Source organism: Mustela lutreola, chromosome 1 (genome assembly GCF_030435805.1).
Source record: "Mustela lutreola isolate mMusLut2 chromosome 1, mMusLut2.pri, whole genome shotgun sequence".
Classification (NCBI taxonomy): Eukaryota; Metazoa; Chordata; class Mammalia; order Carnivora; family Mustelidae; genus Mustela; species Mustela lutreola.
Genome location: NC_081290.1, coordinates 113,982,610 through 113,999,108, shown reverse-complemented (window position 1 = coordinate 113,999,108; position 16,499 = coordinate 113,982,610). Strand labels below are relative to the sequence as shown.

The following is a 16,499-nucleotide window of genomic DNA, read 5'->3' as shown; positions in this document are numbered from 1 at the left end:
ACAATGGCACGTTTCTTTCTGTCCCATAATACTGTATAATAATTTTACTCTTTCTATCTCCCTTTCCAAAAATACTTCTCTAAATCGCCTGCAACCTTGAGAACATCCTTCTTTTATACAGTGGTGAAACCAAATATAATTAAACATAAAATTCACTTTGACTTGTAACGCTGTGCTTGACTTGTAACCCAGAATGACACTGATTCTGGTGTCATTCCAGTGTGATATCAAGCTAAATATGCTCTTAACAAAATGTCTGAGCACACAAACTTATTTATTGGCAATAGCAGGTATGTTAACTTGTAGGAATTATGTTCTAGCTTCCCATACACCTTGGCTCTACAAGCTTGCTTTGAAAAGACCAGCTTTTCGCCAATCATAACCTTTGCATCTATAAATCTATGTGGATGTCTATCATCTTTAAACACTCTGAAGCACATGGGATGTCATCCTAAGTTAAAGTTCTATTTCTTAACAAAATGATTTTAAAGCACAGAGGTAATTTGAATGTGTGATATCAATGCTGAATTCCAGAAGTGACAGTTTTCATAAGGAGATTGAGAAAATCCTCTCTAACTTGGCTGCCTTTTCTGTTTCCTGGTAACTTTCAATTTTTTTATTATTATTCTGAAGTGGTCTTGTTTCAAAAAACGTGTCATTTTTTCCCTATGAGTTTTTGTCATAATCTACACATAAAATGGAACAACTCAGGTGCAGTCAGTTCATCTTTTTCCACACACTGTGGTTTCTTTTTAAAAAATCATCAGTTTTGGAACAAATACATAAATTTCTGTTTTACTGAAATCTTTTGCTTCACTATTATCATCAATATATTTCCAAATTAGAGAAAAACATTCATCGTTCTTGTTTCACATTTTGAAAATGTGATTCTATAGAAATCCAATATTTGAAAAATTAATATCTCCTTCCATTTCTATTAAGTAAACTCTCACAAATGCAGCATCTCACATTTTGACAAAACTGAAAAATGATCAAAATTTTAAATAAAGAAAGCTTCACTATCCCAGGTAAGCAAATCATGCCCCTTTCTCTGTGTTACATACAAGGTGTACAGAATATTTTGCAGATAAGATCTTTTAATTTTCTTTGATGTTTACCTACTGAATGAAATTTGACAAAATTTACATTTGCAATATCTGCAGAATATGCAGATAGATGATTTAAGGTCTCTGTATTTGGATAAATTATCAGTTGATTTTGTTCTATGCTTTACACAGTTTTATTAAAATCTTCATAGAAATCAAGATGATTTGACACTACATTTGAATTCAATAAGTCAACATATAGTACATCCTTAGTTTCGAATGTAGAGTTCACTAATTCCTCAGCTGCATATCACACTGAGCTTTCATTACTACACGTGCCCTCCTTAATGCCCATCACCCAGTTACCTCCACACACACATCACCCCTCTAGAAACCCTCGGTTTCTTTACCATAATTAAGAGTCTCTCGTGTTACTACATTTTTTAAATCAAAATATCTAAGACCTAGGGTGAACATTTTTTTATCATTGTCATTATGGGACACCTCACTTTATTATAGAAAACATGATCATTCAGGTTAATTCTGAAAGAATCAGCTGTACACTATAAAGGATCAACTCATCTGTTAACAAAATTTCATCCTTTTGTTTACCACAGCATATTTTATTTGAAATCTCAGAATCAAAGCCACTTTATACAGTTAAGATACCACCTTACACCAGTTAGAATGGCAAAAATTAACAAGGCAGGAAACAACAAGTATTGGCAAGGATGTGGAGAAAGGGGAACCCTCTTAAGCTGTCAGTGGAAATGCAAGCTGGTACAACCACTCTGGAAAACAGTATAGAGGTTCCTCAAGATGTTAAAAATAGAACTACCCTATGACTCAGCAATTACACTACTAGTTATTTAACTACAGATGTAGTTAAAAGGGCACATGTACCCCAATGTTCATAGCAGCAAGGCCCACAATAGCCAAACTGTGGAAAAAACCAAGATGTTCTTCAGCAGATGAATGGATAAAGAAGATATGGGCAGCATCTCTTCCTGCCCATGGGTCCTGCCCCTGTGCTTTAATAAACCACCATTTTGCACCAAAGATGTCTCAAGAATTCATTCTTGGTCATCCACTCTGGACCTCACCCCACCAAACCTCACATATATTCTAGATCTTCATCATTTGGGGCTGTGAGTCTTTACATTTGGACTCTGAGCTTTGGTGCAAAATTGTGTCATGGGGGCTCCAGCCCACATGTCAGTCCTCCTCTTCCACAACCTCTAATGCAAAGCATGATGATTTCAACTCCATCGCTGAGTTTTTTAAAGACATTAATATGGAAAGCAGTATCCTCTCTCAGGAAATTCTCAAGATTGCTGAATCACATCTGGAGAAGGGGGACCATGAGGAAACAGTTTCTGCCATCAGTAATGCATTGAGGAACACTAAGAATGTCGGAGTGAACATTGCTGTGACTGGGGCGCCTGGGTCAGGGAAGTCCAGCTTCATCAATGTCCTGTAGGGGATGGGGTATGAGGAAGAAAAGGTTGCTCCGACTGGGGTATAGGAGACAACCCTCAGGAGAACTCCATATAACCATCCAAAATTTCCCGATATGACATTATGGGACCTGCCTGGTATAGAGATCTTTCCAACAGAGAATTATCTGGAGAAAATGAAATTGAGTGACTATGACATGTTTATTATTCTCTCTGATGGATGTGGTACACTAACTGTTGTGCAACTGGCTACAGCAATTAGAAAAATTGGGAAGAAGTTCTGCTTCATTCAAACTAAAGTGGCCAGTGATTTATGTAATTTACAGATGTGTAAACCTAAGACATTCCATAAGGATACAACCCTGCAAATGATCCATGATGACTGTGTGAGATGCCTGCTAAAAAACAATTGAGTGACCTTCAAATCTTAGTCTCCAACATCAATGTGTCTGCCTATGATTTCTAAAGCCTGGAGACCACCCTTCTGAGAAACTTCTCAGTCCCCAGTCTCCACATGTTCAGGCAATACACCCTTAAAGCTACCTAGGCTGTTACTGACCAAAAGAAGAATTATCTGAAACAGATCTGGCTGGAGGCCCTGAAGGCTGGAGCATCAGCTACAGTCCCTGTGCCTTTTGAGGGTTTGATCAATGACAAGGATATGGAGGAGCTAAAGGAAACCTTAAACCTCTACCTGACTGACTTTGGGGTGGATGACCCATCCCTGGAAAATATGACCAAGGACTTACATGTGTCAATGGAGAAACTCAAGAGAAGCATTAAGTCTCTCTGTCTACTATCAATTTAGAAGAATGTAAGTCTTCACAGGAAAAATTGTTGAGTTATATGGAAAAATTTGCTCTATAGCTAGAGGACTCAGTGGCACTGAATTTTACTTTCCAACCACTTTCTCCTTGTAGAATTATTTCCTTGAGACTGTGGTAGTGATACTAAAGTTCCTAAAAATGAAGAGGTTTTTTTTGTTTATTTTTTTTAAGGACCCCATAGGCTCTGGGCAAACTTATCTCCTTAAGTATGTTGAGAATGAAAAGGGGAAAAATGGGGCAGACAGCTTCTGAATAATTCTCAGTGCTGGCACACAATTGGTGCCTGGAAAGATGACCTAGGGCTTCCCTGATGCTATCCTGACCCACAGCCCTCAGGGGGCACTACAGAGGTTTCCATAACTCACTCTTGAACCAATCACCAACATAATGACTATTATTTGACAGTAAAACAATCAGTTCTGAAGAATCCTTCCTTCCTATGATCCTTCTTGGGAAAACAAAGGACAAGAATCTGAATCTTCTGGTTAGAGGCAACAGTAAGTCTTTGTGTGATAATGACTTCATACCCAGCACTCATCTAACTACTGACATAGTTGTAAAAAATGGCTATGTACCCAGTAAGTCCTGAAAGCTGAATTTGTAAATAAATGCCTCCATAGTCAAAAAAAAAAAAAAAGATGTAGTTATATATACAATGGAATATTACTCAACCATCAGAAAGGATAACACTCACTATTTGCATCGAGATGGATTAATTGGAGGGAATTATGCCAAATGAAAAAATTCAAACAGAGAAAGACAATTATCAAATGGTTTTACTCCTATGTGGAACATAAGGAATAGCAAAAAGGACCACAGGGGAAGGGAGGGAAAACTGAATGGGAAGGTATCAGAGAGGGAGAGAAACCATGAAAGACTCTGGACTCTGGGAACCAAACTGAGGGTTACAGAAGGAAGGGAGTGGGGGGATGGGGTAACTGGATGATGGGTATTAAGGAGGGCATGAGTAGTGATGAGCACTGGGTGTTACATGCAACTGATCAATCATTGAACACTACAGTCAAAAACTAATGATGTACTATATGCTGGATGCTTGAACATAATAAATAAATAAACAAACAATTTTAAAAAGAAAAAGGAACCTCAGAATCAAGAAACAGAGAGCTATGAGGGGAACAATATGATAATGTGTGTTTGTTCACTGTGGTATGCCCAAACTAATTTAGTCGCTGCTACCTTCAACTGAGCATTGGCGCCTTTTAGGAGACCTAAAAACTTTTGAACGATTTAGTACCATTACCTGTCTCAGCCCCAACTTGTAAGATTCAGTCTCTGTTATGCGCTTTCTCATTTCCTTTTCCATCATGCTCAATTCCAAATTCTTTTCTCCGTATTATGCAGTATGCTGCTTCGGTTATGCATCTCACTACTCCAGTTATTTGTGTCCTACCATCTGTAATAAAAAACAGTCACTTAGCTTTCTTTTTCATAGATGTTTGGATCGTGCGGGTATTAGTATTACAATCACTCTCATCTTCATCATCTGTACTCTTAGAAAAAATCATCTCAGTATTCACAATGTTAAAAATTAAATTAACATCATCTTGATGCCAAGAACAACAATCAATCCACAGGCAGAGGGCTGTTAGCAATCATGATGACCGTGCACTTAAGTGGCGCACTTACATCTCAGCACTTGCAATGATATAACAATGAATGACTGATGATCGCGAACAGCAAGTCACAATTGCTAACGTGCGTGGTCAGGGGGAGAAATGTTGATGGCAACTGCCGAAGGCAGATAAGCTATGTCATATCCACCTACTACAAAAATTGTCACTCTCAGTCCCTATCTTTCAAGCTGTGGTATGGATTTTGTACCCCACCACCAATAACAACCATCTGCACCCATTGCCAAACACCTGGAAGTTCTCCTTGATGTAGAGGTTCCAGTGCTACGACTCGGGTCTCCCAGCCCAATTGGGACAGTTGTCATCCTAGTCTTTCCATTTGAGCCTGTGGGACATATGAGCACTTTCTCCTTCAATTCATCTGTTCAATTTCTTGGTTGAGAAATTGAGGTAGGTGTATCAGCTGGTAGTCGCATAGATCTTTTTAGATTCACAACTGAATCTGCTTAAGGATACTGTTTTTTGGTTTTTGGTTTTTTTTAGTTAGAGTCTTACTAATACCACAATGCTATTTTCCCAGAATATGTTCTACTTGTTCTGATTCATCTTTCTAAGTGTGGCACTTACTCTGTGAGTTGTCATTTTTCTTTGTTAGTTTATGGGAACTCAACTCTGATTGTTGGGTTATCCTGGGGGTTCTCTCCTTGTGGGCTAGTGGTATAGAAAAAAGTAATTCACATATCTCCCCCTTGAGGAAATTGGAGGAAGTTGGGGCTCTCCTAGTCTTCTTGTCTGTCCCAGGGTCCATGACGGGAGATCTTTGCCCACCTATTCAATTCCTTTCTAGTCAATTTAAAGGCAACAGAAGAGATATATTCATGGGAACAAATATCTAAGGAAGGAGAGCAGAAATATTTTGAGATCCAAATTGTGAAACAAGCATTCCCCCAAACTTTCCTGGAGGAGCAACTGTTTTTGTTTTTTGTTTTGATTTGTTTTGTTTTTTGGGGGGTTTGTTTTGTTTTGTTTTGTTTTTAGGCACTCATCCTCCCTGAAGGAGGGATTTACCAGTTTTTTCCCCACACAGAACTATCCAGAACTCCAGGCCTTGCTATCTTTCTGTATTCTAGACCCTAACGGCCATTTGTTTCAAGAGAAAGTTGTCAGTAGAGGGTAAGGTAGTTGTGCTTAGTTTTCCACATTCCCAAAATGCTTTAATAAACTTTACAAAAATGGTATTCCAATACAGTCAAAAAATAGAGGCAAAGATAAAATTTAGAGATAGATATACTGCTTCTTTTCTAGGTTAAAAGAAAATATTTTATAAATAACTGATATTTATTTTTAAAACATTCATATCTTCCTTGTGAAATTTGTGTCCTGTGATGACTATCTTGCTGCACAAATTCAAATTTCAAAATAATAGCAGGTAAAATATGGTAGGCCAACAATTAAGATAGCAGTAAACAAAGCCATATATATTTTAAAAGTCAGTCTTAAGCACTAAAGTATGGACTTGAGCATGATTTACTTTGCTAGATAAATTCAGAAGAATTGATGAATGATGCTAAATTATTAATTTGTTCAAAGTGGGAGAGGCCACCACCTACAACCATATGTCATAAATATTAAAGCCATCCCATCTTAAGGACTTATGTGGGTAATGAATTATAAGGACCACTGTAGATCGATTCTGGGTTAATCATAACTCTTTGTGCCTGTAATTCACTATCACTTTATCCCCTCCTGACCATTAGTTTAAGTTGTAAAGAAGTTAGCAGCTTAGTGTGCAAAGTTAGAATTTATTTCTCCCACGTTATTCTCAGGCCTTTTGGGTTTTATTTTGTGGGCAAAAATAGTAAATTTCCATACTGCAGTCTTTACTTGAATTTTATAAAGCTTTGTTTTGGTTTTAATCCTGAAAACCTGAAACAGATAGCAATGGTGACAAAATCAACAGGCTTCAGGGGTCCAAAAATCATATAAATCAGATATTCATTCATTCCAATTTTTTTTTTAGTTAAAACAAGTTTTATTTTTTCTTCCCAATTTTTATTTAAATTCCAGTTAGTTAACATACACTGTAATATTAGTTTCAGGTGTAGGATTTAGTGATTTATCACATACATACAATACCCAGTGCTCATCACACGTGCCCTCCTTAATACCCATCATACATGTAGCCCATCCTCCCACCTTCCTCCCCTCCAGCAACCCTCAGTTTGTTCTCTGTAGGTAAGTCTGCTTTATGGTTTGCTTCTCTTTTTTCTGCCCCTATGTTCATCTGTTTTGTTTCTTAAATTCCACATATGAGTGAAATCCTATGGTATTTGTCTTTCTCTGGCTGACTTATTTCACTTAGCACTATACTCCTTAGCTCCATCTATGTCATTGCAAATGGCAAGATTTCATTCTTTTTTATGGCTGAGTAATAAGCAACTTGTTTTTTAAAAGCTTAACTTTATTTTAATAATGTGATCACATTGCATTAAAGAAGTTGCATTCTTCTCTTTGGCTCTTGCCTTATAATATGTTGCATTATTTTTATTTATATAAATATTATTTTTCAGACTAGATTCGGTATGCCTTAAAGGCAAAGACTACCATATTCCACGTATTTTTATATTCCTATAGCAAGTATCTCCCAGAATTTGATCTTTAGTGCAGTGAAAAAAGCCTAGAAGATGACGTTGAGTTCAAGCTTCACATCTACCACTAGTCATTGGTATGACTTAGAACAGATTCTATTACTATATCTGTGAGTTAGGCATCAAAATATCAGCTGCCCCACAGTGTTGTAAAGAGCAAATAAATTTATGTGTAAAGGGCATTTTTTAAGAATGGAAAAAATGCTTTATAAATATTAGCTATTATCATGAGGAAGAAATGGAAGACAGAGGCAGGATAATCTTTCTTCAGTGAAGGGATATCTCTTCTGTTTAAATGAAATCTTTCTATAATTGTCCCACTGGGTTTTTTTTTTTTTAGTAAAAAAAGGATTATCATTGATGTATCTCTGCAGCTATAGATTTTGAAGTGAGCTTTTAAGGAATTTGCTAAATTAAAGATTTGTGTGAGAAAGAATGTGGCTTCTCAATTAAAACCGAAGTCCTTGTGATAACTTTAATGAAAGTCTTTTTGTCTGTGTTGTAGGCTTCTGCAATTTTCTCAGAAGATGCTTGCCTAATGAATTGAAAAGAAAAATGCTTTTAGCATTAGGTTATGATAGAGGTGTCAGAGCAGGGGTATTCAGGACAAGAGGATTCCACAAAGGAAAGGAAATATGATGTAATCCATAACCTGGTGAGGAGCACAGGTGCAGGTTTTGAAAATACATTTTCCCATCCTTCACTTACTTGGCAGGAGATGCAAATATTTAAGAAAACAATATTGAATGTTTATAGCTATTCACCTAATGGAGAATTACAGAAAACTAGAAGATTTCCAAAGAGTATTTGTGTTTAATCAAGCACTAGAGATAAGGAATGTAAGTATTTGGGGGTTTTTTGTGCAACTATTTCATTTACCAAAATATTCAAGCAGGCTGTCCTGATTCCTCCAATGAAAATTAAGTTTCCCTTTCTTTAAACCACTTTAACATTTCAAGCTTTTTGCATGGTACTTACCATAATGTGTTTTATGTTATAGCAAGTAGTACTTGACTTACCTCCACTACTGAGTTGTAAGCAGCTTGAGGGAAGGAACCCAAGTCTTACCTTTATGTTCCTTACAGATCCCTTTAGGATCTTTAGATTAATGCATAATGATTGTGGGTAAAATGGAATTCAAAGAAAGATTCCTGTAATTATATTGTGGAAATGAAACAAAGTCTTGAGTTATCTCAGCAATGAGAAATCCATCAAGGCTACTGGCATCTCAGCTCTATTATAAGGACACAGGTGTTAAGTATTAGCAGCTACCATCATCCATTAATCACCACAGCATTCTGGTATCTCTATTTTAGGAACTAGACATTGATAATATTGGAGTTAGATGCCATTTAGGAATTCTTTGCCTTTCTCATAAATGGAGGCTGGAATATGATGACATAAAGCTTCCGGTGTACTTTTGCCCTCTGTCTAACCTGCTAGAAGCACTCAGTTGGCATGGAATCCACTGTTAATAAGTTAATGGCCCATAATGTAGCTCCTTTTTTAAAAAATATTTTATTTATTTATTTGACAGACAGAGATCACAAGGAGGCAGAAAGACAGGCAGAGAGAAAGGAGGAAGCAGGCTCCCCACTGAGCAGAGAGCCCGATGCAGGGCTCAATCCTGGGACCCTGGGATCATGACCTGAGCCGAAGGCAGAGGCTTAACCCACTGAGCTACCCAGGCACCCCCACAATGTAGCTCCTTACCCAAATATGACTTCAAGAGCAAAGACTAGTTGCAATTTTTAAATAATATCCCTCACCTACTCAGATGGATTGAAAATTTCAAGCCTTCAATTGTTATTCTGTTGGAGAGTGATGTTAGGTTTTATTGATGAGTATTTTCTAGATAGTTTTAATCTAATAGTTAAAAACTATCCAAAAGACAATGATTGTATATTTTAGTTGTTGGAGAAAAAAGGAAAAACCAGGGATATTTTTAAAAGCTAAAATAGTTTGGGTTATTATGCAACATTTCATTGATATTGCTACAGGCTATAATCATACTATTTTAATGGTTCTCCTTTTAAAAATGAATTCATAATGCTTTGTAACATTAGAATTATTAGAAATATGTATATAATGGCAATGATGATGTTAATATACATTTAAATAGAGCTTTACAGTTCACAAAGCAGTAACAGCAATGCTAGAACACTTTGCTAACAGCAAAGCAATATGTCCCCAACTGGGAAGGTCCCTTGAGGGCTATAGAAGTCCAAGGGGATCCAGAAGTCCAGAGTGGCTGTTTGAAAGAAGAGAATAGCAAAAAACCAAAGTAGGTTGTTAGAGGAAGCTTCAGGGTCACTGCTATCTCTCCGTTACTATAGGTTTAGACTCAAGAGGCTAAAAGCAAATATGAAAGTTAGTGATTAAGGGTAATAGAATATGCTACCCCAAAATATGCTGCTTTGGTATATTGATGATTTTGAGCTGGAAGCACTTGAAAAACAGCAAATGCAGGGAGAGGTTTTCTCTAAATAACTCTTATTGACCTAAACACAAATCCTCTAAAAGGACCTCAAGTGTCATAAATCCTCTCCCTGGGAGTTTCATCAACAGGGAATGACCCTCATCCCAGGAGAAGAGACTAGAAGTGAGGCACACATTCAGACAAACTTTGTCACAAAATACCACAACTCCCATGTATTCTACCAAAGGCCATTCATCTTTCATAAATATGATTTACTCTCCCCTAAGAGGCCTACTTCCCTCATCCCTTAACTTTCCAAACTAGATGGCTTTTAATCGTGAATTTTAAAGCCACTTCTTTGAATTACTCATTTTTCCCAGGGTATCTCCCATGTATACATGAGACATACATGTTGATAAAAATTTTACATATGATTACAGATAGAGGAAGTAGTATCAGCAGCATGAGGGAATAGGAGGTCCTCTCACAGAACAACAATTTGACAGCCATCCATGAACAAAATACCTTTTGTGAGAACTTCAGAATCCTAGTTGTGAAATCCAGGCAGAATCTAAGACTGAATAAGAGTGTTTTCAAGAGGCGCATCAGTCACTCAGTCACTTAAGCATCCAACTGCTGATTTCAACACAGGTCATGATCTCAGGGTCTTGAAATCAAGCCCCACATCGGGCTCCATACAGGGCATTGAACCTGCTTAAGAGTCTCTCTCTCCCTCTCATTCTACTCCTCCTTCCCCCTTTCTCTCTCTCTCTTAAAAAAAAAAAAAAGAATGATTTTAAGAGCAGGCTATATCTCAGTGCTTGGTCAACCATCGGTTGTTCTGTCTACATTCCTGCTGAAAGCAGCCTATACCCTGAAGACTTAATTCTGAGGCTACAAATGTACAAAAGAATTATGCCCATTCTTACCACTTCCGTTCAACATAGTGCCAGAAGTCCCAGACAAAGCAATTAGACAGGAAAAAAAAATAAAAATATCCAAATCAGAAAGGAAGATATCAAATTATCTCTCTTTGCAGATGATAAGATCATATATACAGAAAATCTTAAAGATTAAACAAACAAACCAAAAAAAACCCTTCTAGAACTGATAAGTAAACTCAGTTAAGTTGCAGAGGACAAAATCAGCATACAAAAATCAGTAGCATTGCTATACACAAACAATGAACTCTCTGAAAAGAAATTTTTCTCTTTCCCCTCATCAGATTTACCAGGAAATTTCTTTCTCCTCAAATAAATAAACAAACTAGCTAACAAACAGGATATTTGATTTAATTTTAGTTCTGTTTATTTTTATGAACTCATTAAATTCTATATTTACAGATAATATTTTTTAAAGATCTATTTATCTGAGATAGAGGAAAAAGAGAATGTGTGCACTAGAGTGGGGGGGAGGGATAGAGGGAGAAAATCCCCAAGCAGACTTCCCGATGGTCAGGGAGCACTATGTAGCCCTGAACTCATGAGCCCTGAGATCACCACCTGAGCTGAAACCAAGAATTGGGCACTCAACCAACTGAGCCACCTGGCTCCCCTATATAATATTTTTTAATTAATTTTATTAAGATTGCTTTTTATTTTTGATACCTTTGTAGTTTAGGGGAAGAAGTCACACTTGTAAATAAAAGACAATCATTAAAAGGTAAACAACTCAGAATGAAGTTATGTTCCCTAAATAATGATAGAGAAGATTGTATAATTCTTTGTTCTTCATTGCAATGACCACCAAAAGGTGGGCAAAATATGCAAAATTGCCATAGACCACACTTGGCAACAGATTACCTCAGAATAACAGAAGTTAGGAAATGTATCTTGCCAACAGGGTAGTGTTGATTATTTTTCTTCAGTGTGACTTGGACTTGCAGCATTCATTTGGAACATAGGTAACATTCAAGGAGATCATACCTATATTGTGTGGGTACAGAAGCCTACCTAGCTTAGAAGCCTAGTAACCTAAAGGAGCCAGTATCTCTTGTAACAACTTCAAAAGTAAGAGACACCTGGGTAGCTCAGTGGGTTAAGCCTCTGCCTTCGCCTCAGGTCATGATCTCAGGGTCCTGGGATGGAGCCCCACATTGAGCTCTTTGCTCAGCAAGGAGGCTGCTTCCTCCTCTCTCTCTGCCTGTCTCTCTGCTTACTTGTGATTTCTCTTTCTGTCAAATAAATGAATAAAATCTTAAGAGGAAAAAAAAAAAAAAAAGCTTTACTTCCAGGTCCCCAAAGACAACGGTCTAATTACAGGAATGACTACACTCAGAGAAGCTCAAAGACATGGCTTCTTTCCATACATTTATTATTTTCCCAGTCCAGGTGACATTTACCACTCAGGGGTCATTTTACAATAAACTTTGTTGCCTGGAAACATATTTAACATTCTAACTTTATCACATTTCCATAAGAGAGCTATAAATTAACCAAATGCCAAATTCTCAAAAAATAGATATTTAAAAAGATAGGTCCTATGACCTTTTATCCAATTAAATATACACAACTGTAATATGTCTTACCCTAACTGTATAACTTAAAATTCCAAACTTAAATCCTATTTTCTTCTTTTGTTTTCCATATTTTACAGGTAAAATATGGAAATTATGCTTTTGTGTGGGATGCAGCCGTGTTGGAATACGTGGCTATCAATGACCCAGATTGCTCATTTTACACCATCGGGAACACGGTTGCTGATCGAGGATATGGAATCGCACTGCAACATGGCAGTCCTTACAGGGATGTTTTTTCACAAAGGTAAGATTTGTGTGTGCTCCAAATAAGGAGAGACAAAAAAAAAAAAAAAAAAAAAAAAAAAAAACAGAAAAAGAAAATCCCTTGGTTATGCATGTAGTTTTTATTATATTTTATTTTCTTTGTTTAGAAAAGCATAGTAAAAAACAATAAAAGATTATAAATGTTATTTAGTAAGACATTCAATTCCTAACGCATGTACTGAAATATTGTTTTTCCATAAAAAGGGAAAAATAGTGCTATATAAACTGGTTTTACTTTTTAAAAATTAATATAAAAAAGGAAGTAGTATGTTCATAATTTCTTTAGAACTTAATTAGCAGTTTACTTTCTGAATTTTAAATATCATAGAAAAATTAGTTCATTTCAAGAACATCAAAGCATAAAATAAACTTCAGGTCCAAGTCAAAGTTCTGATGTACTAAGGCACATAACGATAGGAATGTTTCCTTCTGAATTTTGCAAAGGAAAAGGATAAGAATTTTAGAGTCCTGGGGCACCTGAGTGGCTCAGTGGGCTAAGCCTCTGCCTTGGGCTCAGGTTGTGATCCCAGGGTCCTGAGATCAAGCCATGCATCAGGCTCTGTTCAGCAGGAAACCTGCTTCCCCACTCTCTCTGCCTGCCTCTCTGCCTACTTGTGATCTCTCTCTCTGTGTCAAATAAATAGATAAATAATCTTAAAAAAAAAAAAAGAGTTTTAAAGTTTTTCATGTAGTGTCAAAGTACGTGAGACTTCGTCATGGAATTAAGGGGATGGTTTATTAAGAAATTACACCCCTCCCAAATGAGAATTTTCTTATATGATTTTTTTAAGAAAAAAAAGGTTTTGAAATGTACACTTTAGATGAACAATGTATATGAAAGACTTGGGCTGGGGCGCCTGGGTATCTCACTGGGTTAAGGCCTCTGCCTTCGGCTCAGGTCATGGTCCCAGAGTCCTGGGATAGAGTCCCGCATTGGGCTCTCTGCTCAGTGGGAAGCCTGCTTCCTCTTCTCTCTCTGCCTGCCTCTCTGCCTACTTGTGATCTCTGCCTGTCAAAAATATAAACAAAAAATCTTTTAAAAATTTTTAAAAAATAAATAAATAAATATAAAAAAAACAAAAACAAAAGAAAAACTTGGGTCTGCGAGGCACTCCCAACGATCACTGCATTTCATTCTATCTACTACCAAACAAGTGTGGGCCTAACGGAGAGTAGTATCTTTCAGGCAGGAGTATATTTCATTTCACAGTGATAATGTATGTTGTTTATTTTCTAGAAATTTTTCTATCTATTCTCTAAAAGCTAATGCCAGATCAAGAGGTCAGTACCAGGTAACAGTAAGCCCCAAATTTCAAACTATTTGAGCTGCATTCCTCCAAATTTTAAGACAGCAAAAAGTTAGGTATTTTGTGTTAAACAAAACAAAAATAAAAACAAACAAAAAACAAACACCTAAATTCTGGACTACATCCAGAATTTATGTTAAAACTCTTCCAGAGCTAGCAAAAAAATCTAGGCCTCTCTGCTTGTCTGCAGAAGTGGAAGTTAGATTAACCCCAAGGTCTTATATTAGTTGGCCTTTCTGTGTAGCAAATAACCCCAAAACATCCATGCCTTTTTTGCATTCGTGAAGTGTACGTAGGGCTGTGACTTGGCGAAGTTGTGCAGCAAGCTGCAGGTCACCTACGGGTCTTCCTGGGCCGCTTCTCATTCCAGGGCCAGGCTGGAAAAGCGGCCCTGAGACAAGCTGTCCTCAAGGCAGTGAGAAGTTACAGAAGGGGCTGCCAGAAGCCTGCAGTGTTTCTTGTGCTTCTGGCATGGATGTGACATATGTCACATCTGCCCATAAACCACTAATGAAAGGGAGTCTCATGGTCAAGCCCAAATCGATAGAGCGAGGAACTGTAATGCACATAAAGGGAAGAAGGGAGCAAATAATTATGAACGATAATACAATTTACCAGTGGTCCCTTATGGATCTAAAAAAATCTAAAAATGACCAAAATAGGGGTGCCTTGGTGGCTCGGTTGGTTAAGCATCTGGCTTCAGCTCAGGTCATGATCTGTCCTGGGATGAAGCTCCCTCCTCAGCTTCATCCCTCCTCAGTGGGGAGCCTGCTTCTCCCTCTGCCTGCCACTCCCCCAGCTTGGGCTTGCGTTCTCTCTCTTTGATGAATAAATACATAAATTCTTAAAATAAATAAATAAATAAATAAATAAAATTTAAAAATCTAAAATGACAAAAAATGAAATAAAATTTAAAAATCTACAATGACAAAAAATGAAACAAGCATAAATTGGGAAGTAAAGTATCATTCAAAATCATTCAAAACACACTTATTGAGGAGTATGTTCTAAGAGGAACAAACTGGAAAATCAGTTATGCCTGAAAGAATACCTGGTAGTAATTTACCTGGAAGACACTTGCAGTCTAGTTGCAGATATGTGGCCCATGCACATGAAACAATGAATAATGCAAACATTTCTATAAATGTGTGCTGATATTTATGTATATACAAAATCAGTATGATTTATTTATATTGGGTTAAATTGTGTAGTTGAGATATTAAAAGAATTGAATACTGAATGGAATAAGGAGTTAAAGGAAACATGAATGAAAGCTCTCCAGAGAAGGTGAGCCCTGAATTTGATCCTGAAGGATGAGTAGAGAATAGTCAAGCTGAAAGGATAAAAGAGATTTATCTTGGAGAAATGATGAAGACGGCAGGATTGAAGTTGGAGAAAGCAGAACACGTCGAAGAGCAATAAGGGTGGCAAGCTAATTTGAGGGGAAATTTAAAGTTTGGGAATCATACAGTAAACCACCAATACCTGTGAGGGCTTATTTCCATTCTGGAGCCCAGGAGTAAAATTAGAAGACAGTATTTAAGGGAGGGTTAATCTAGCTTTGAGAAGAAGGATGGATTAGGATTGGCAAAGACTAGAGCAAACCTAGAAGCATAAGAGAAGGAAGACTGAGTTCAGAACTGGGCAATGGGGAATGAGAAGGAAGGAACAGACAGAGGAGACACTTCTAGACAAAGAAGCACAGCATTGATTTCATTAACTTAGAGGTTGGGTGGAAAGCATAATAGAATGAAGAGGATGTCAAGGTCCATGGAGAAAGACCAGCAGAAAAGTCTAATGGATACTGAACATGAACCATGTTGTTGAAAAAAAGATTCTTTATTCCTTAGTTGTGGTTAATTGGGTTTTGCTTCACTACAGATTTTTGTTGTTGTCGTTTCCAGACCTGATTTCTAGATCTTATATGCAAAAGAAGAACCCAATAAAATCAATACGCAGATGTAATAGCAATTAAAGAAACGTTTAATAAATCACATGAAGTGTTCCCTTTGGTGCCCTACCTAAGAGAGATTTTAATTCTGAGGAAGTCCACTCCAGTGAACTGCTGAAAAATAATATTAAACATTGAGCATTCTTTTTCCTTTGATTTGCATTATGGAGACAGACAATTTAAATTGTCCCTCTCTGTGGAGTTCCTTAATAATGACATCTACATTCTGGTTCCCTGGGCACCTGGAAGAAGAGAGATCCAGGAAAGAGAAATGATCTGGCAATTGTTGATACACAACTCATCTTGTTTCACACGAGTGCCGCAGTCATTACCCAGACTCTCCTCCTGAATTCAGAAAATATCTGCTTTCATTTTCCTGTGCTATAGCTATTAGAGAAAAGAGATCTCTTTTTTATTAACTGATCTTAAAAAATTATACAGACCATAAAATTTAATCATTGTAGTACACC

At 37.1% G+C, this 16,499-nt stretch overlaps 1 protein-coding gene across 2 annotated transcripts in view; it reads left to right on the top strand.

Moving 5' to 3' along the window:
* GRID2 (glutamate ionotropic receptor delta type subunit 2) overlaps positions 1-16,499 on the top strand; it is a 1,533,206-nt gene that overhangs the window by 1,365,798 nt on the left and 150,909 nt on the right. For both annotated transcript variants that reach the window (XM_059172726.1, XM_059172716.1), the window contains exon 14: positions 12,585-12,751. In XM_059172726.1, coding sequence (XP_059028709.1) covers positions 12,585-12,751 — 167 coding nt within the window. The remainder of the gene's footprint in view (positions 1-12,584; positions 12,752-16,499) is intronic.